Consider the following 20,406-nt stretch of genomic DNA (forward strand, 5'->3'; position numbering starts at 1 on the left):
ATGTCTAACGGGTCTGTGCTGCGGACAGTTCAATGTAACTTGATCAAACCAAGACAATCCCAAGCTATTTGTCAATCATCTCCCCTTGCAGCACACCATACTTTTCTCCTGGCTTGACATGTACCTCCTGTTCTTTGGTCACACCCAGAAAGGAACAAACTGCTTTCAGATAGCCAGAGGCATGGGAGGGCCTCCCTCTCAACTCAGATCATCCCCAAGTGAGAGGCAATTGCTGAAGGCCCTGCTGCCCCTGTGCCTCAGCCTTGTCCCTTGCCCCTCTGGTCCCATCCCCACTCCCTGCTGGCAGGCATAAAACACATTCTGACAGTAAATAATGCTGCAAGTTTCCATGCATCCTCAATTCGGGCTAAGCACCCACACCACCCCCATGGAGATGGCAGGGCCATACTCCTTCATTAATGCCTGGAGGCAGCTTCAAAAAGAAATTAAAAAAAAAAAAGGTAAAAACTTTGGGAAGGAAGAACAGAACTAAAGATGAATTCTCCTTGGTTTGCTGAGTCAGTTCTTACTCTCACAGTTAAACATTCTGCAGAAATGCTTGTAAAATTATTCCATTTATTCTTGACATTTAATTCATGCAAAAATCCCCTCTTTTTTAGGAAGCAGCTTATTTTCATGTCCAGTCTGAGGTTAACTAGAATGTGAAACTCAATTAACAGCATTTGCCGTTAGCAATTTTATTAGAGATCTTGATTTGACAGTCAACATTTTATATTACATCAGAAAAGGTACAAAAGTGAGCTTGAAGACTGACTCTTGACTTATAGTCAGAAATAGCCTATTTACAAGTATTAATGTATGTCTGAGTCAATGCATCTAAGCAGTTACATTACAGAGTGCAAATAAAAATCATTTCAATTCATGTAAACATTATGGGTAAGGGCTCGGGTATGGTCAAGCCCAGTGCAGGCTCCTGTATTATAGAGCAAAGGTTTATCTAGAGGTGCTCCAAGTTATACTAGCTTGCGTGGTCACTAAAATACACGGCGTTACAACCTTCTGCTTGTGAGTCATACACTGCAAGGCCTCACCTTTCACCTCAGCACCTGAGGTCAGGAGAGACTCCTTACTGCAGCAGCCTCTGGATGTTTGTCTCTATCCCAGTGGATGGCCAAGCTCTGGCCTGAGGGGCCCTTTACGAAAGCTGGAAGGCTCACACTTACTGCTATATTAAGAAGAGAATGCAACCTGAACCACAACTATGCTTCCAGTAGGATTTCAATGGGAATGCCTGAGTCAGTCTTGCTATTTTCTCTCCCCAGCTACCCACCAGATGTGTTCTTACAGATGCTGGCAATGCTATGAGCAGCTTCTGGTCTCTTCTTGGCTCAGCTCCGCTGTTTCCCCATTAGAAGATAAGAATTGCTTTCTCTCTTCCATCATTGCTTTGCCTGATCAGAGGTGCCCCAGTCCCTGGGAGGAAGGGTCAGAGCCCTGCCTGGCTCTGCTTGACTCCAGGGGCTCCATTGCCTGATAAATGCAACCTCCAACCTTCAGATGCAGCTACAGGAGGAGAAATCCCAGGCCTCCCTTATTGATTCCCCTGACCTGTACAAATCGCTGGTGTCTATAACGTGTGCCACTGGGCAATATTCCCTGCTGGGGGATATTCCATGTGCTCCTGGCATTTCCCTTCCAGCCCTTCTAAGGCAGCACACCGATCACGGCAAGTTGTGTCTCCACTGGAAGCTCTTTGTGCACGCCCCACGGAGCCCTATCCTGGTGCTCTGTGCACAATGGGAGCTGCACGAGAGGGGACAAACCAGAACAAAGCTTCTGCCCTCAACCATCGAACAAGTCCCTGGCCCTCCTGAAACAGTATGCTTGTTTGCTCATGTGTGTACAGGAATCACACGTACGGTACCACCTCCTGCTACTTGGCTGTTAGTATCACAGCAAGGACTGCTGGTTATTGGCTCTGTACACCATAGCACTATTTGTCCCTCTAAGCTATGTAGCCACGTCTTTTCCAGTTTTGCACACAGATAATAATAAAAAAAATCAAATAGTGTGGAGCACCCTGTTTCATGGAGTTTCCATGCTGCTGGGGCAAAGCCTGCAGTCCTGGTGGTCAGGATTACGTACACACTGAAGGAGCTGGACCGGCCTGGGATAAAACATAAAAATAAATATTTAGTCACCACGTGCAAGTAAAACAGAGAAATTCCACAGGTACTATATGCAACATGAAAGTCAAAGGGCACGTTACCTCTGTGTGTTATCAAGTAGATGTCTTTTCTTAAGGTAACTTTTTTTAGACACTGCTGCAGAAAGGTAACTTTGGTGTTTATAGGCATTGGGGACAAGAGCAAGTGGCTATGAGGTGCAGTGAACTCACTGCGTGCCAGCAACGCTCTCATAGCAAAAATATATGAAAAAGAAGATATCTTTCACTGGCTACGGAATTGCTGCCGTGCTGGAAGTTCATCATCCTGCTTATCCTGCGGTAGCCCCTGCTGATACCATGTACAGCTGTTGCTAAAAATACTATTTAGGATCAGATGTTTTGTTACAAGTACATCCAGTGACTCGGGTTTTTGAGTTACTTGTGGAAAACACTGCTGACACTGACAAAAACAAGAGGTAATTATCAGCATCAATTTCTATGTGGCACCAAACACCAGATGCTGAGCTGATACAGACGCACACAGTTCTGTCTGCAATGATTTCAGAGGAATTATGCTAACTTGTCCTGTCCATCCTGAAGGATTTTACTGCACGTGTAAATTACTTATTTTATTATTGCTCTGTATGCAAAATACTAATTTAAAAAATTGTCCATGTTGCTCTACATAGTTGTTTATGCATCTGCTAGTTAAGTGCTGACTAAAAGCCCTACTTCTTATTCTATCTTCAGAAGCGAGTTGTGAGTCTCAGCAACATACTCTTAGTGAGGTGTTGAAGGTTTCTTCGTGTGCTGCGCCATGGGGGATCTAAGTTACCACATATTTCTTCTTTCTCCCTGGTCCCTTAGCTTCTTTAAACTTAAGCTGAAATAATTTGCATTTGCTTGCAAGTCCTGGAAGTATTGGTTAAAGATTGCAGTTACTCAAAGAGAAAGCAAGTCCACGAGCATCATGATTCTGGCAGAAGTATGCACTGCACTAGCGTTAGTTTCTTCACAATGTGCAAGAACCCATTAATCAGGTTCAGCAATACCTGAACAAGAATATATTACTCTGCCTTCAAGAGTAAAATCCTAGCACCACGAAAGGTATTTATAGGGCAAATGTCTCTTCCACAGACAAACTTTCCCTTATTTAAAACCAATGTCATGAACTCAGGTATATATAGAAATGTTTGTTTACTTTGGAAGGGTTCTTATCGAAGTATGACTATTTCATTCTGAAAAGCTGTTCCTAGCAGATAAGATAAGATTATAGAGCTTTATGAGTAAAACTGGACTCTGGCTGCTTTTTTAATGTCACTAAAGAACATTCTTCCTCTGTGTGAAGGTCTCTGAACTGACACAGAAGGATAAAGGTCCTCAGGCTTTTGTAACTCCTCAGCAGGCACACAGAGATTTCAGTCAAGTCAGAACTTGGGCTGTTCTGCTTCCTAGACTCCTGACAACGGGGAACCATACTAATTAATAATACTTATCATGTCCTGTGTCTCCCTCCCTGACAAAGTATCTGGATGGAAAGGAAGCTCCAACTATAGTGAAGGAAGTAAGGACCATCCTTGACACAGCGTGTTATCTGCATGCAGCCAGGAGGAAAGCTGCCTGTTTGGTTTTGATTATCCTAGGTAAAAGCCTGGTCAGCTGAAGGAGTTGGAGGAGGCTGGATTGCTTCTTCTCTGAAGGCAGCCGAGCATGCCCAACAGCAGTGACCTTCTGGAGTGCAGGGCAGAAAGCAAGCTCCAGACGCAGCCAACAGGAGCTTTGCAGCACGAGTGGAAGGCCCTGAGAAGCACACAGCACATTGAAAAGGTGTGGTGGAAGCAAAAGGGGAGTCTGCTCTAGTTTGCTGTAAACCAGGAAATTGATATCAAGCAGAGACGGAGACGTAGTATTAGTTTTATGTTAGCAAGTAGACACCAACGAGAATTACCTGTAATTGTCTTCACAGGTGATCGTAAAGTTTCGTTCTTCTAAGATGCGTTTTAACCTCTGTATGGAATGACCTGAGCATGACTCGCTGGAGAGAAAAGTCTTCTGTTACTTGTGTTCCTCGAGTGTGAGAGAAGCTCAGCTGAATTCAATGCTACGTCACTTTATTTCAGATAAGATTCTTAAAAAGCAGATATTAATCTGATTTGCTAATGTGCTGTGAAGCCCATCTAGGTGTGTGGTGCTTTGGCTGCCATCGGGCATTTGCCTGTAGAAACTATTTGATGTTCAATTGTTTAACTCATACAAAAAGTTTTTTCAGGAAGCTATCTATGGCAAATAACTCAGTACTATTCACAAGTTCAGTGTACTCTGGAACTGCTCCAGAGGTGCTGGTGGCCTCCATCCACAGGAACATGATATAAGGCTCATTCAAATCTGTGGAAGGACAAAGGGATCGAGTCCTCTGTGCAATGAGAGAGAAAAAAACCAATCACAAAATCCAGCAGCTACTTCCCGAGTAGGACTTAAGATCAGTGTAAACAGGCAAAAAACATGGGAGGAAGCAGGATACGATGGTCTCCTGTTTGTTTGGCTCAGTCTGCTGGATGCTGCTACTCTGTTTCGATAAGTGTCTGTTTCATCTACTTTTCCATTGGTAAGAACCCCAGTTTGGTTATTTCTGTTCTACCCAGCTAATGGTGTTTCATGAAGCTTCAAGCAATCATACCTTCGAGATCTTTATCTTAATTTGCTTGCAATAGCCCAAGGGGCCCTCAAGTTGCAGGGAGAGGACTGCCAAATGTCAGAGGCAGGCAGAACTACTGCAAAAGACTTGTTACCCTGGGCAAAAAAATCACCTCTTGGTCCAGAGTACGGGACACACACACATTAGGACAATAATACAATACTGGGACAAATCAAGGACTGTTCCTAACACATGGCATCAGCGGAAAACAGAGCCAGCTTTTCCTTGTTCACAAGACTTAGCATATCTTATCAGTGATTCAACATGAGATACAATCAGAAGATAAAAGGAATAAAATATTACCCTTCCTCTTCCTTGGAAGTAAGTTGAAAATAAAAAAAGAAACTGTTGTGAACTTGGCACGGGAAGAGGATGTGTCAGGAAGGCTGGCAGGGTACCAGCTTGTTGAAGCTGTTGAGAAGCAGGAATGTGATAGATTTGCTGATGCCGGGAAATCACGGCAAAAAGGATCAAGTGCCATGTACAGGGGAACGCATGCACAGATTACATATTCTATGTCCTTTTCTTCAGCAAAACTCTGTGCAGGAGGACATCAGAATGGGACACCAGAATATGTCTGGCGTGCTGACTACATGACAGACGTGTGCTTGTGACAGACACATCAGGTTGTTTGGCAGAGAAACGCTCCTTGGAGTCAGTGCTTACATCAGGGGAGGGCTTGTAACACTGGAGCTGGCACTGTCTGAGAGTGAGACTGCCTGAGCATGGGTCTCTGCAGGGTCCATACTCATTCCCGAGACCACCACAGCCTCCTTCCTGACACACTTTGTCAGAACTGGTGCCTCTGGCATGTGGGGTCCTTGTTAACAGGAGAAACCACAGCAGTGCATTATAACCACATGAACCACAGAACCACATAGACAGGGGTTAAAGGCACCGAACTTCATGCTTGGTGCTTGAAATGTCCTAGTTCTGCAGGGAATCTGAACAGGATGAAAAAGGTCACTCAGAAAGGCTCAGATGTGATCTGAGGTCACCGTTCTGGTACCAGTAATTCCGTAAGTATTTCAGCTACAGATTTATTATGAAAAATGACAATCACAGAATCATTTAGGTTGGAAGGGATGACTTGAGATCATCTAGAACAAGTCAGCTACAACAAGTTGCCCAGGACCCAGTTGGGTTTTGAGTATGTCCACAGATAGAGACTCCGCAACCTCTCTGGGCAACCTGTTCCAGTGTTTGAAATTACTTTGTCAAAATGGCTCTGGTCACCTGATCAGCATAGTTATACTATTTCTATGCGGAAAAAAAAAAAAAGGTATCTTCCAGATGTTCATCCTTGCAAACTTAACCTGCTCTGTGCCTTAAGTGCTGCACCCGTAACAATGATCTGTAGAGCTCAGTGGATTTGGAGTAATAAGGAATTTTAAAGTCATGGGACTTTTTTAAATCAGAAAGAATACAATTGTATCTTAGCTGTAAGCAACCAGCTGTAACTATGAAAATACTAAAGAAAACAACACTAAAAATGTTATTATTTCCTGTAAAGTAAGCAGCTAGGAGACTGAATACAGAGCAGCTTTTCTGAGCAGGTTTAAGACAGTGTCACTGTTAGACAGACATTCACCCCTAATCATTTTGTATTAGACTGGTTTACCTTTGGGGTCCACCGATGTCATGCATAAGCCAAATCTGTATTTCAGAGACTTTATTTGGATTTAAGTTAAAGACCTCAATACTTCCAAAAATGCTGTAAGAATGGGACATGAAACATTCTTAGTTATCTAAGTAAGAAGTTCAGAGTATGTTCCCCAACTACTACCACTTAGTGTTGCTGTCATCCCGAGTGAAAGAATGTTAACTTTTTGCTAGATTTTCATAGACTATTTAATTACTTTGTTTTCCCCATTTTCTCCCCATTTTTATTTCACTTTCACAAGATCTTCTGAAACTGTCTGCAGATGGAAACAAGCTAAAGTTTTTCCATCTTATGTGCCTCTTCTCCTGTTAGTTTTATTGGCTATGGTTTTGGTTTGGCACAAGGAAAATGAACATGGCTGTTCTCCTGACTAGCACAGTATTCATCTTTCTGTATTACTCAAGACTACGCTTCTTCCAGGTAACACGAGGAAGCACAGTCTAGAGAGGAAAAACCCAGTCAGCTCCACAAGCAGCTAGAAGTGTCACTCCTATGAGTGTACAAACCCAGATTAATAAAGCTACTTTAATGTAATAAATGTAATGTAATTAATGTAATAAAGCTACTTTGTGCAGTAATATCATTCTGGAGATCCTACCCATATACCCTCAGAAGGATTTCAGTTGGAGACACTGTATAGAAGGAATTAAGTGAATAAGCTCTACAACAGCCAACAGTTAGATCCCTATATAAATTCACCAAAATCCCATCTGCACTGGGACTGGGACTCACTGACAAAGATCTGCTGACCAACACGCATGCCCAAGAGAAACGTGGATGCCGAGTAACTACCTGCTGCTTCTGAAAGCTCCAGCTTCTATCGATCCATTAAGCATCACCTGAACCACACCACATGCTGCTTCTGCAAACTAAACGAAACAAATGGGTATTATAATCTGGCATTGCAGGCAGTGCCACATCAAGACTCTTAGCTAGTAGAGATTACTCTAACTTCTTCGATGTCATCAGAACGGACTGACACAAGCAGAGGATCTGGCCAAGGTTTTTACAGATGTCCATGCAAACACAAGCCTCTAAACACTATGGCAATAGTGCCATAAAGCTGCATTAACCAGCCATAAATTGGCAGTCCGAGCTTGCATGGGATGGTATAACAACTTTGCTGCCACGATTTTCAGTTTTTAAGGGAGGATGCAGCTTTCCGGAGCACCGGCAGCTACAGCTGTCTGACGGGGCTGTTTGCTCCCTCAGTAACACGCAGAAATCCTCAGGCTGCCTTAACTCGAGCAGTGAGGACGAGCCAGAACAGAGGTACCGCAAGTTTAAGGACATGCAAAGCATGCAGTACTTGTTACTTTGTGACTCACACTCTGTGTGCTTTTGCGGCTTGGGATTTTTCCCTCCAGTGGTTTTAGTAAAGCTCATCATCAAGTTTTGTTTGAGTTTTAAATTACTGGATCATCTAATCGCTGTTCTTTCATTCTTTAAAACTTTGTGTCCAAATACTTTAAGACTATTAGGTTACAACATAAAGAACCCACAGTACTCCAGATACATAATCCATCAGTAGAATAAATTATTTTTTAAAAGCTTAATACAGAATGACTGTTCTTATCAAATCCTTCAATTCTTCTTACTTATAAACAATGTGGCTCAAACCCAGCTCTCAAGAGTTACAGGAGAGGTTAATTATATGTAACTTTCCAATGTAATAAGCATGAGTTTCAGTAGACCTTAAATTTATTTGGACTAGAAGGCTTATAGTTGAGCAAGCCTGACTCTGTATGGTGGTTTTTCCCTCCCAGACTCTGGAACTGTATATCAAAACTGTTTTGAGCTTGGAAACCTTATGTACGCTAGTTTACCCATAAAACAATACTTTACAGTGAGTAGACTTTTTCTTACATACACAAGAGCTGAACAATACATTGAGCTTGTTCTGCACCTGGAAATCATCTATTAATAGTCATATCAAGGCTAAAATCTTCTGAGACATGTAAAATTAAACTGATCCAGGAGAGTGTTCTTTTTCTGGCAGGTGTGAAATGAGCATTCTGTAAAAGTGCTGATTCAACAAAGCCAGGCAAACTGCTTAACTCGGATTAGCAAGGTCTCATGCATGTGATCAGAGTTGGTACGTGCATATGGATGGACACAGCATAGGAATGTTGGACGGTAACACTGTGGGAAGATGTCCTCTTCAGGCTTATGCTGGGAAGTTGCAAGGGCACTTTTGGCCACTTGGCAAACTTCTGTGCCAATCTGAGAGCTGCTCTCAACACTAACAAGCTCTAAGATACTGTATTTTAGCAGTTTGGGCCCTGTGATTTAATTGAGGGGGTTATTATTACTGTAAGTCTTATTTGTAAAGCTCCAGCTGTCTGACACGTATTGTTCTCGACACTGGTGTATAGCCTCTGTCCACAATAAGAATGCCCAAACTCTGATGACAACGCCGGTTCAACTTATATAAAATATATAAAATATACAGATTTCCAAACCTACACTTTCTGGCACCTAATGCTACAGTCCCTTTGAACTTCTAGTATTCCACTTTTTAAGTCCAATCTGCAAACTCAAATTTTTGACAGCGCCAGCAAGTTAGTGCCTTTCAACATCTCAGGCTAGGGGAGGTTTATTCTAAATCTTACCCTCTTGGAAGCCGTTTTCCAGAATACAGAGACGGGGTTGCTCTCACATTCACTCCGTTTTGGACAAGATTCGTAGTTGATTCCTGAGAAGAAGTACATTTATTTATAGAATAGCTAAGACTAGAGTGAGTATTGTTACAACATTAATACCGCTTTGAAAGATTTGCCCCCTGTCAAAGCAAGATGGCTACATGAGGAAATGGCTCTAGAAGGGAAGAAAATTTGCATGTGTTCGAAGGTCTTCCTCTTTAGTCACACATGTCTCAGTGAGACAGCTGGAGGCCTGGTATGCAAATAGTTCTCAGAAAACTGAGTACGGAAAAGATGGATTTCTAAAGATGAGAAACAGGTTGGCTCTTGGCAAATACTTTCTGACCGTGTTGAAAAATTTTAATTTGCCCAACTTTTCCTGTAATTCCAGCCCAGTTTAGAACTTGCTAGCCTTAAGCACCAAACCAGGAATTGTGTGGGCAGCAGAAACCCAGGGTCCCTCCATACTGCCCCATCACTGTGACTGGCCTATGGCCAGGACCCCTTTGAATGGGAATTCTTATTTTGCAGTTTGTCCTATTGAATTTACAGGAACCTACCAAATGATATAGAGGGCTAGATGTAACCATTAGTCCGAGAAGCAATTTGGTGTCTTAGCAGTAGCCCAAAAGTTGTGGTTTTTTTTTTTAAGTTAACCTCTGAACTAAGTATTATTTTCAGTTTTCCATAACATGGGGTGGTAAAAATAGTTAAGGTTTTAAAATAAATTGTGAAAAAAAGAACATGTGAGAAGGGACTGTGTCTAGGTCATATACAAGAGAAAAGAATAATCTAGAATTCTAGTACTCGCATTTGGTTTGCAAAAAATAGGGCTTGTTACCTGGGGCCGAAGGGTCTCCACACCACGAAACACCATCAAATATATAACCCAGCAAGGAGTCCTCCAAGGTTAGGAAACTGTGGCTGGATTTTGTGTAACGATGAGCGAGGTCATTTGTCTTGCTCCAAAACAGTGACTGTGAAATAAGGTACAATGAGCAATAACTGATAATTATACTAGAACTGGTCAGGACATTTTCCTGGAGAAAACCTGTAAGTTTTCATGCTAGTGAAGGAGTTTTAGTTTTTTACTGAAATGCTGCATGTTCCCATTAGTGGATCAGTTCTTATTTCTGCAGTCCTTGCTCCCATTTCCAAATTTTTTTGGGGGTGGGTACTTTTCATGGAAATGGATGCGCTCAACCTGGAAAGTATTTTGAAAGAAAAGTTCTGAGTAGTTCACATAGCATATATATGCAATTTGTTGTGTGCTTCTGAACTACAGGTGGAAGATCAGCTTTTTGGAATCAGCGTCTCTATACCAGCAGGGTTTTGTACTCCTTACAGAGATCTGCATGCCCAGGGAACAGGGATTAAGCTCTGTAGCTTAATTGGGATGACCCTGGCAAAAATATCAGTCTTGTCAATCTACAAGCACCCCCAGTTCCTACGGAAAAGATCCATTGCTCAGAGCACTGTAGAGATTTGTTGTTCCCTGTTGTGTAGCCCACCCAGCGTCACGTCATTACCTTGTTGCAGGGCATGGGATGACCTGCCAACTCCATTAAAGGCTGATAATCTTCTGCGGTAGTATTACAGGGATTCTTGTAAATGAATGCATATTTAAACGATTCCCATATTTTTAGGCAATCCGTATCTCTGCTGAAATATAAAAACATAGTTAATTAGTATTTATGAGTATTTATGATCGTGAAAGGATCTGTTGCATTTAAACACTATGGATAGATTTTAAAAGAGTTCTGATCGCGCTCAGGCATCAACATATATATTATGCATTAAAAAGTAGAGTATCTTCAGTGAATTGAGCATAAACCGAGGAATGAGCAGTTCTAAAACATCTCTCCCCTGCATTTTGTATTACTGATTACTGCAATACCTGAATGCCCTCTATGTATTTGTCCCTTAGAAGAGTGGTGCTAACAACTAGGAGATCAAATTTCTTGATTATTCATACTAAATCATGAGAAATAAATGTGGCAGAATATAGCAAAATGTGCCTATGAGCCTCCCTGCTGAGTGTTTGACCCTACCAGAACAGTATCTACAGTTTTATCTAAAACGTAAGCAGAGGTCTGGATATTTTGGACCTGATATTTTCAGTTAAGGGCTAGCTTGCAGCTGTGGTCTCTGCTGGAGCCACTGGTGATTTGCACACGTATAGGTGAGATCTGAATCAGGTGCTCAGTCCTCCAGTGAATTTTTTTCAGTCTCTTCGTGATCCTCCACCCTGTTACCAGCTCTGCCCTTTCTGTTCTCCCTGGTGTGAGTCAGGAATCCCCCTGAATTTACATGGGAAGAACGAGTGCATGCCAGGACACAACCACAGCACCTCGGTCTACATTAACTTCTCAGCACGTTGCTTCACCAGCCCGGGAAATAAAGCACGTCTCTGCTGATGGAAACAGAGCTCCTTTTTGTAACACTGAGAGGAAACTGGCTGCACACTGCTGACAAGAAATCACCTCTCTGCACTGAAGTAGAGGCACGCTCCCTGAAGCTGCAGCATCTAAGGCATGGGACTGCTCAGGACATCTGCTTTCTTGTGCTTGTAGGAACGGATGAAAACTTTCCATTAAGATTTTTAGGTAATTCCTAATTATTGTTTGCCTACTATGTGTTTTCCAGGCTGTCCCCATAGGTACAGGTTGTGCTGCTGCAATTTCAGGCCCGTTTTGAAAGCCTGCCCCTGGGAGTGACAGCCACCCAGCCATTCTGCAGCTCTCTTCCCTATTCTTTATGTGAATTCCAGAAGTTGACTGCATCATCCTGCTGTCAGCACGCCTGAATGGAGCTATTCTGGCTACCGGAGACTCATCCCCTCTTCCTTCACTATTTGTAATCACCTCCCAGGGTGTTCCCACTGAAAGGTGTCTGAACAATGGCCTTTGTCTTTTGTGAAGACACTGATGTCTTGTAAAAATAGCAGGGATCAGTTAGCATGTGGCACACAGCTGCGGGCTTCATTACCTGCTGGCATTCAGGTAACAGGTAGGATGTGGAACTTGGTTAGTCTTATAAATAGTCCTGAAGGGATTAAGAGAACAGTTCGGTGGCAGTTCACTGAGGATTTCAGAGCATTTTACAAGTTAATCGTCACTACAGTTGTGTGAACTCATTCCCACAGCTCAACTTGATCCTGATTGCCACTGAGTGCCTGTTTGAGCATCGGAGGGGTGAAGGGAAACAGGCAGCTGAGCCTAGCCTGTGGGACCCAAAACCCTTTCTCAGCTCCCAGCCATTTCTTTGCTGTGCTGAGATGTGTCTGCATGTCAATGCTCTTCCTTCCACTCCTAAACATTATGGAGAAGAAACATCATGCACAGGGAAAGTCAGAGGCTGTTTGGATGTGTAAAGAAGAGCTACAGCACCTGACAGCACCACCTCGCAGTGGTAATGCCTCTCCTCAACATGCAGCAGGGGCCTGGGCCAGTACCACCCCGGCAAGGACCACAAAGGATCCACAAGGATCCACAGCAAGGTGTCCCGGCCTTCCTCCCCTTCTGCCTTTACTTATTACATTAGCATCATGTGTGATATTGTTTGGTTCAAACTAATTAATATGGCTTCTCACTCGGTGCTGGTTTGATGGCAGCAGTAGCCTGTGTCCCACGACGTGCTCCCCGTCCTTCCCACATGGCTACCGCCATTCTGGTTTCACAGCCGGCTGCCCTAAAGCCTTTACAACACCTCTTACGTTAAAGCTAGCTGCCCATTTGCTCCACAGTTTTCCCTCCACAGTGTGTTGACTGCTTTGCTGTCGCACTGTCACGTCAGGGAGTGTCCATGTGTTTTGCTGAGCAAGGAAACCAGCATCTCTAAACCCAGGGAGCTGCGTCAGCCCAGAGCAGGGGGCTCACGAGGGGCGACAGCACGGAGCAGGCAGCTGCCCCTTTGCACTGTAGTCAACGGTATCATAAAGAGAACTTGTAGGGCTTGGCAGTAAGCACTGCGACAGCTCAGACACGTACATGGCTCGCGGTTTCTAATCTGGCAGGTCTTTTGTCCTCCTGGCAGGACTCTGTTTATTTTTTTTTAAGTTACTCCTGAAATCTGACAGATAAAGCAGTGCCAAGAGCCACAGCTGGCCACCTGGCCATTTATTCTTTCATACGGCAAGGTTTTGCAAGCTGGGGTTCAGTAGACAATATATTTCCCAAGGAACCACAAGGAACCCTGGGTTTTATCCCAAAGGCAGAGAGGCAAATGACAGATACCTTACAAAGCGTTTCTGCTCCTGGCTCTAGCGATGACCACGAGGAGCACGAAGCCATAACCATCGAGGTGACGCACGATCCAGCCCAGACAGCTTGCTGAGTCACGAGCCCGAAGCGGGCTTTCCCAGCACTGCCGCACACCGAGCTCAGCACTCGGTGCTGTGCGTGGCTACCCCCGACGTCTGGGAGAACGCCGTCAACAACAAACCTGGCAGCGCTGAGCGAAGCTGCGTGTAACGTCACAGAAGCGGCAGGGCTTAGCCTCCAAGTGAGGGAAGCTCTTCTGCGGCTGGTAATGAATGGCAAGGCATGAAATGGACTTTTATACAAACTCGGCGATTTCAGCATTGTTTTGCAAGTCACACCATAGAACTTCCAAGTAAAAAAAAAAAAAAAACAAAAAACTGCCAAAGCTAAAGAGTATTTCATTCTCACTACCCTTGCACATCGACGTGTATATTTTTACATCTGAATAAAAATAATTCATTGGTTTGCTTCTGGAAGGCTATTTCTCTGATACAAAACACAGGTTTCGCCTCACGTCTCAAGAGCCTACCAGCCACAAAGAGTTTTGGTTTTGGCTGATACGCAACAGGCACTGAGAGGGCTTTATGGTTTGTTAATCCCAGCTCCAGGAAGAGATGGAATTCCTTCCAGCCTCACTGCTGATAAAGACAAGAGAAATAAAAGAAAGAAAATATTTGCCTGGAGTACGGTACTTAACTCTCATCCAGCAAAGGTAAGGGTAGAGACGTGCTGAAGCTCAAGTCCTCCTGAAAACTATATGAGAAGTTCGCTGGCACTTGGTAGGCTAAAAATTCTAGCAGGAACACCTTCTGGTTGAAACGAACACATCTTCCTTGCCAAAAAAATGCCCGAGTAACAGACAGTCCTCTGAGGGCTGCTCTGAGCCACCGAGGGGTGCTCTCAAGGAGCCAGCTGGACAAGCACTGTTGGCTTTCCCAACGTGCAGAGCTTTACCTGCCCGGTGCCCGCAGCCTCCGCTTCCCTCTCAGAGCATCCCAGAGGAACCAGGCAAGGCCTGGGGCGAGGAGCAGGACTTCTCAGTGTACGGAGCTAGGTGAGAAACGAGGCGGGCAAGTTTTCAGGCTTGGAACAGCGAAAGATGTTGAGATGCTTCTGTGATGCCCGGTGTTGTGGGGAACACCCGTGTAACTAGCTGACAGCTACCTGACTTGCACTTTCAGGAGGAGCATATAAAAAAAAACCTCAGAAAGTGACGGCTCTGATACTTAAAGCTGCTTAGGAATTTTCTTAGAAACGTTTTCATCAGGGAAGTCCCGATCCAGCACATCTAAGACCGTCACGTCAGTGATATCCTCGCTGGGAAGCTCTCTCACAGAACAGATTCATTTCCTTTTCCGTTTGCTAAAGAAGAAAGGAAGGGTGAGAGCGAGCACCAGGAGCCCGTGGGGAACGTGCTCATGTACCACCCTGCTGCAGGACCCACGCGCTTTTTCTGTTTTGGGAGGTTTTTCTGTGTTTTGGATTGCATAGTAATTCGGCGTCAAGCAAATATCGCATCTTTATGTATTTATGTTTGCGTAATGAATTTCTTCCCTCCAGGCTAACTTTGTTTATACTGAAATTTTTAAGGCTTTTATTGTGTTACAGAACCCAAAAAAAATTAAGCTAAGTTCAGTAACTGATAAAATAAATATAATTTTATGTGCATTTTTTCCCAAGATTTTTAAAATGAACACAGTTTGGGAAATGCTGTTAAGTGTGAAATAATAATTAACAGGGAACACTGAAACCTGCTGTAAGCTCAGGAACTGACCCTGTAGCCCTTTCTCTGGAAAGCAGGGTCTGCAGAACTGGGCCTTGGGACCTTTTGCAGAGAGAGGGTCTGCATCCTGTACTGAGTACAGCAAGAAACGAGAGCTGAGATACCAATGCACAACGCCATTAAAGCTCCATTTCCTTCTAAAATCCTAATGCTATGTATATGGCAAAGCATATCCTGCATTTGTCTTTGTATTTGGGTAGAAGCTGCATTTTCTTCCACTGAATTTGAGTATTTCTATCCATTTACTTTTTTACGAACACCGTATTAATTTATCGAAAGGAAGCTGGGGCCAAGAATATTTCCATTAGCAGCTGTCCCAGCAGCCAAACTTTAATGCGTGTATTATAAAACTGGACAGCCTCTGCATCACTGTCTCCTGCGTGTAAGTACATCGGTCTGGCTAACCTTGAGAGCGCTCTTGCACTTAAAGGAATAGGACGGCATCGAGAAGTCTCAATTAATATAGAACTTTTATTTTCTTTACTGTGCAATTGTGTTTTATTTTTTAACTGGACGTGACAGAGCAAATTCATCTGCAATTGAAATTGGTTTAATTGGTGTAATAACAGGGATGAGTTTCATCCCCGGTGACTTCAGTTACAGCATGAACAACACCTCGTTTTCAGTTCAGCACTGGATGCTACATGAAGGGCAGTGTTTCCTTGAGCTGTGTTGCCTCTAGTTTTTCTCTCAAAAATCTGAGAGAGGTGCTTAAAGTATGGGCCCCACATTAGCTTACAAGTGAAAATGATTCCCAGGTGTTGCTCTGGAGAACTCAGCCAGCTCTGCCCATATTCTCCAAATCTCCTGCGAGGCATGAGGAGCTTCCCTGGTGAGACAAGGTCACCCATGTGGTCAGAGGTGGCTTCCCAAGCTCCTGAGTTTCCGTTCTAACACAGAACATCATCTTCAGGCCATAAACTGAGATTTTAATCGTGGTCTCTGTGGTGAGGCTCTGAAGGTAGAGCTGGAAACAGGCCCCAGAGGTCCTTTCTATAATTGGTCTTCGCAGGGGTGAAGCCTCACAGGCCAGGCAATCGGTGGCTGCAATTTGCAAAGCAGGTCTGGGAGGCTCTGGCACGTCAAGCTGGGTCTCGCCTCTGGCTCCGCGCTGCCTTGTGCGTGCACTTACCCCAGAGCCCTCCTCACCTGCTACCACTGCCAGCTAAAATAATAATGCAGGTATGCGCCTGAGTGCTTAGAAACGTGGCTCTTTAACAAGTCAGTGAGAAGTTGTGTGGTTGCGAAGCTCCTGAAGTGCATCAGAACAGTTCACACCGTGCTCCAGGTGTAAGGCACCATCTTCACCTGTGAAAGGCAGAAACCTGGGTGTTTCAGAAGGAGACTGAACGCCTATGGAGCTAAATGGGGCGGCAGTATTTCTGCATCAGACTTTGCCTACTTATCTGTTTCCCTGCCTCTTTTAGGTGACTTGCAGCAGCTGGAGGCAGCGTGCAATTTATACGTTCATACTCAGTTTATTTTTTCATGTGAGCTTGTGAGTAGCTATGTCTACGTGGCCAGAAATCATGCAAAACACACCTGTGATGAGGGGAAGCCCTCTGTAACCCCAAATCCTTTTGCTTCTTCTTTTTTTTTTTTTTTCCCCTAAATATTTTAGGGCTGCCCCTTCCCTTCTTCCAGCCTCACCGTGCCCCACTTTTTTGGAGCCGCTGCAAATGCCAGCCCAGGCGGCTGTGGTTGGACTCTCCTGCAGCCTCCTGCAGCCGAGGAGCTTGGGCAGGGTGCACACTGCCACCCATCGCGAGACCCCGATGCACTCTCTGCAGCAGCAGCTGGGGTCAGCTCCAGCTGGGCACGTCTGCAGATCCCGGAGCCAGAAAATGGGCACGTGCGTACATCGGATCAGACTCGTTACAGCTGTTCGAGCATCTAAAGCCTCCCAGTGGATATCCTGGAGCTAAAAATTAGGCAAGTGGGAATTGCGAGAGGTCAGCCCGTGCACTGTCAGAGCTGGGGATGTGAGGAGGCTACCACCTGCTGCTTCTAGCACTGGGGTAACACCAAGGGAAAAAGTTACCGGGGAAAGAATGAAGGAAAAAAATCATGGAAGAGCTGCCAGCCTCAAAGCCTTCAATGACCACTAGCATCCCACTACCCACTTAGCTTAATTATAATTGTCTGTCACCTCAGTGTTCGTGGTAATTGCTTTTTTTAATATGACAATGACATACGGTGGTGGTTGTGTTTTTTTTTTTTTTGGCAGCTTGATTTTGTAAGTATTGCTCTCTGTTAATTAAACAGCCCTAAAGCAGGTAAAGAAAGCACTGCAGAAACTGCCTGGGGACAGAGGCAGGCATCCAAAACCTTGCCTCAGGAAGATGACATCTGGAAAGGCTGCCTCGAGGCAGAGCAACTGAAGTCCCCACGGCAAAGGTGGGGAGCCTAGAGCTCTGGAAGAAGAAGTGCGAGCCGAGATTTCTCCTGGGCGTACCTCAGGGCTGGGTCCGTTCCTGGACACGGACTGACTGGGAACAAACGAGGGCTCCTTGTCACCCCAGCCCTTCCTTCTGGCAGGAAAAAGAAGGCTGCAAGGGCAGCTGAACGTGTGGCTTTGGTTTGTAGCTCCCGCGTTATTTTATGTGTGGTGGGAACTGGTGCTCCTGGACGACACAACGCCTCGCCACCCTTCCTAAGGGTGCTGAGTCAAGAGGTGGCAGCTATAACCAATTAAAAGTTCATCTACATACATACATATATTTTTTACCAGTCAGATTTCAGCCTTCCCAGGTGAAAAACCACACTATTTAAGCAGGTGGTGTTTTCAGCGATGCTCAGTAACCTGGATGCAGTCTCTAGAACAGCAGAAGTCTCACCTGGGCTGCATTTTGTCAGAGGGCTGCAGTTACTCCACCGTTTAAGTTCCCAAGTGAGGACCACGCCATCAGCAGATACAGAGTCAACAAATGTAAGCTGGCAGCTTACCCCTTGATTAGAAAGCACATTTTTAGTATTGCTTTAATATTAATCTTGGAAAAAACACTTCTATGAGGATCTAAATAGAAGTAAGTGACAGCACCGAAACGCTCAGTGGTTTAACGCAGCTGCAGAATTGTTTCCTGTAATGCGAATTTGCAGTACATTGGGGTCCCTAAAACTGCTGGGATGTGGCATAAATGCCGTAAGTCAGGAGAATTCCCTGCCTGAAGGGTGGCACGCGTCAGCAGGACAAGGACAAGGGCACAAACCAGACTTATCAGAACAGTGAGGAAGCTCCTTGGTAATATCTTACTTTGGCGTCATCCCCCGGGAAGACAGACTGCACAGCTAGCATCTCTTTTTACTCTTAGACACTTGAGGAAGCTCTCCACTTGACCCCAGAAAGGAAAAGGATCTAATCCTCTTATCTCCACAGATAAACAAATGGGTATTTCCCCACGGTGCTCTGAGATGTTCGACAGCTCTGGACCACACCTCGGCAGTGACAGCTGAACTGTGCCATCAGGAAGCCACCCCCGAGCTTGGCTCTTCCCACTGGCAGCTCTACAGGCGTAGAGAGCCCAAGCACAGAGTGCTGGGAGGGAACAAGGTTTTCCCTTTCATCAACAGCAAGGTCTTACATCGGCTCAGCCAAACACACGGTAATTTCAATCCCAGTGTGTTGCCAGATTCAGAGAGCCACCAGGCATTGCTCTGCACAGCCAACTCTGTAAAATCGACAAAGAAGGGAGGAGGGAAGGAGCAGGCAGCTGACTCACTGAATAGCTACATAAAGCTGCAGAAGAAAGCAAAGGTGAACAGTGGTTCATCAACAAACACTGATTCATTTGTACACGGCTAGAAATGATAGCCTCTTTGGTATCGGTAGGGAAAACCAAAGGCTAACACAAACGTGAAAAATTATTTGAAATACCACTGACTCTTGCATTAAGAGCCATTAAATATCTCACCACTGTTAAGTAAACGTAAGAAGTTCGGGTATATGAGAGATATATAGTCATTACAGCGAATAATGTAACTAGAGTTAGGTATTGACAACAGCCAGATGAGGAAACACGGCTGCCAAAGCAACAGCTGAACTCAGATCTCAACAGCACTGCTGTGCCTTACAAGTACGTTGATGGTGGCCCTGGAGAAAAGACACTAAAAAGATGACAAGGAAACCCAAATGGAGCCCTAATTTGTAGCGCAGAATAGTCAGGGAAACTTGCCTGAAACAGCAGGAGGACACATCTACAGGATCAACAAGGGAACCAGTAACCCTGCCTTTAAGTCTTAAATACCCATTTGTGCCTCCTGCATGATATACCCCAGTTCCCCAGACAAGCTCAGGAGGCCATGTGGAAGCGTACCTCTGACCAGGGCTCAAACAGTTGTTAACCTTTGTAATGATCTTATCTCGGTTCCCCAGAAAGGGCTGAAGTCACTCCTATACAAGTTAGGGAAAAACAATTGTAACAGAGCTTGTTATAAGTACTGAGGGCTAGAAGAAATGGAAAACAGAACTACAACAACGGCTAACAGAGAACAGGCATTGAAGGCAACACATTTGCACATGAAATAGGAAGGGAAATACTAAAAGCATACACCAAAGCACTGTAAGAAATGTTCTTACTTATCATGTTAATGTTGGCCACCTTAACACTGAGAGACAAAGCAGAAGTACCAACAGATACCAACACCACTGCTGCTACAGATGAGACAATCTATGAGACAATCTGCTTCTGTTCCTATTTACCTTGCTGACCTCTTGAAAGCCTAAAAGCATCATCAAAGGAGTCGAAGAATAGGAGGGTACCCCTTAACATAAGGCACGTCTTCTTTACGAAAACCCAAACCTCAGGTAAGTCTGAATATAATGTCATGGTTACATAAAATAAAGCGAAGAATATTTGTGACATTGAATCAAAGCATAGCCGTTGTGAAGTGCCGTGCTTGACATGAAAGTGTTAACAGTCAGCAAACAAACGCAAGGAAATTAAATTAAAAATGCCTAGCAAAGCGTGAAGGCATAACACAAAAGTAAGCATACAAAAAAGAATTCCTCTCTAGAAGAAATGATGGTGCAAGCGTGATAGTATCTAACACAAAATCATGGTGCCATGGTTTTTTTTTTGACAAAATGTATCACCATCTCCACAGCCTGCAAAGGAATGGAAAGGAACAATGCATCCATGATCATGCAGTCAGAAGACAAAGCTCTCCTGAGCGTGCACCAACTTTTACTAAATTTAATTGGACTGCACACCGTTAAAACTTGTTGTAAGGGGAA

The 20,406-nt window shown here is 44.4% G+C and overlaps 1 protein-coding gene across 3 annotated transcripts in view; it reads right to left on the reverse strand.

Annotated features, from left to right (window-relative positions):
- Positions 1-685: 685 nt before the first annotated feature.
- Positions 686-20,406, reverse strand: part of BST1 (bone marrow stromal cell antigen 1) — a 55,691-nt gene continuing 35,970 nt past the window's right edge. Inside the window, exons 9-15 of one of the 3 annotated variants that reach the window (XM_083834747.1) lie at positions 10,658-10,790; positions 9,970-10,105; positions 9,099-9,181; positions 7,279-7,355; positions 6,445-6,537; positions 4,077-4,163; positions 686-2,128 (exon numbers count right to left, since the gene is read on the reverse strand). In XM_083834747.1, coding sequence (XP_083690873.1) covers positions 2,047-2,128; positions 4,077-4,163; positions 6,445-6,537; positions 7,279-7,355; positions 9,099-9,181; positions 9,970-10,105; positions 10,658-10,790 — 691 coding nt within the window. In that variant the 3' untranslated portion in view covers positions 686-2,046. The remainder of the gene's footprint in view (positions 2,129-4,076; positions 4,164-6,444; positions 6,538-7,278; positions 7,356-9,098; positions 9,182-9,969; positions 10,106-10,657; positions 10,791-20,406) is intronic. The other 2 variants (XM_083834748.1, XM_083834749.1) reach the window with 2 other exon arrangements.

The sequence above is a fragment of the Anser anser genome, assembly GCF_964211835.1.
Source record: "Anser anser genome assembly, chromosome: 4".
Classification (NCBI taxonomy): domain Eukaryota; kingdom Metazoa; phylum Chordata; class Aves; order Anseriformes; family Anatidae; genus Anser; species Anser anser.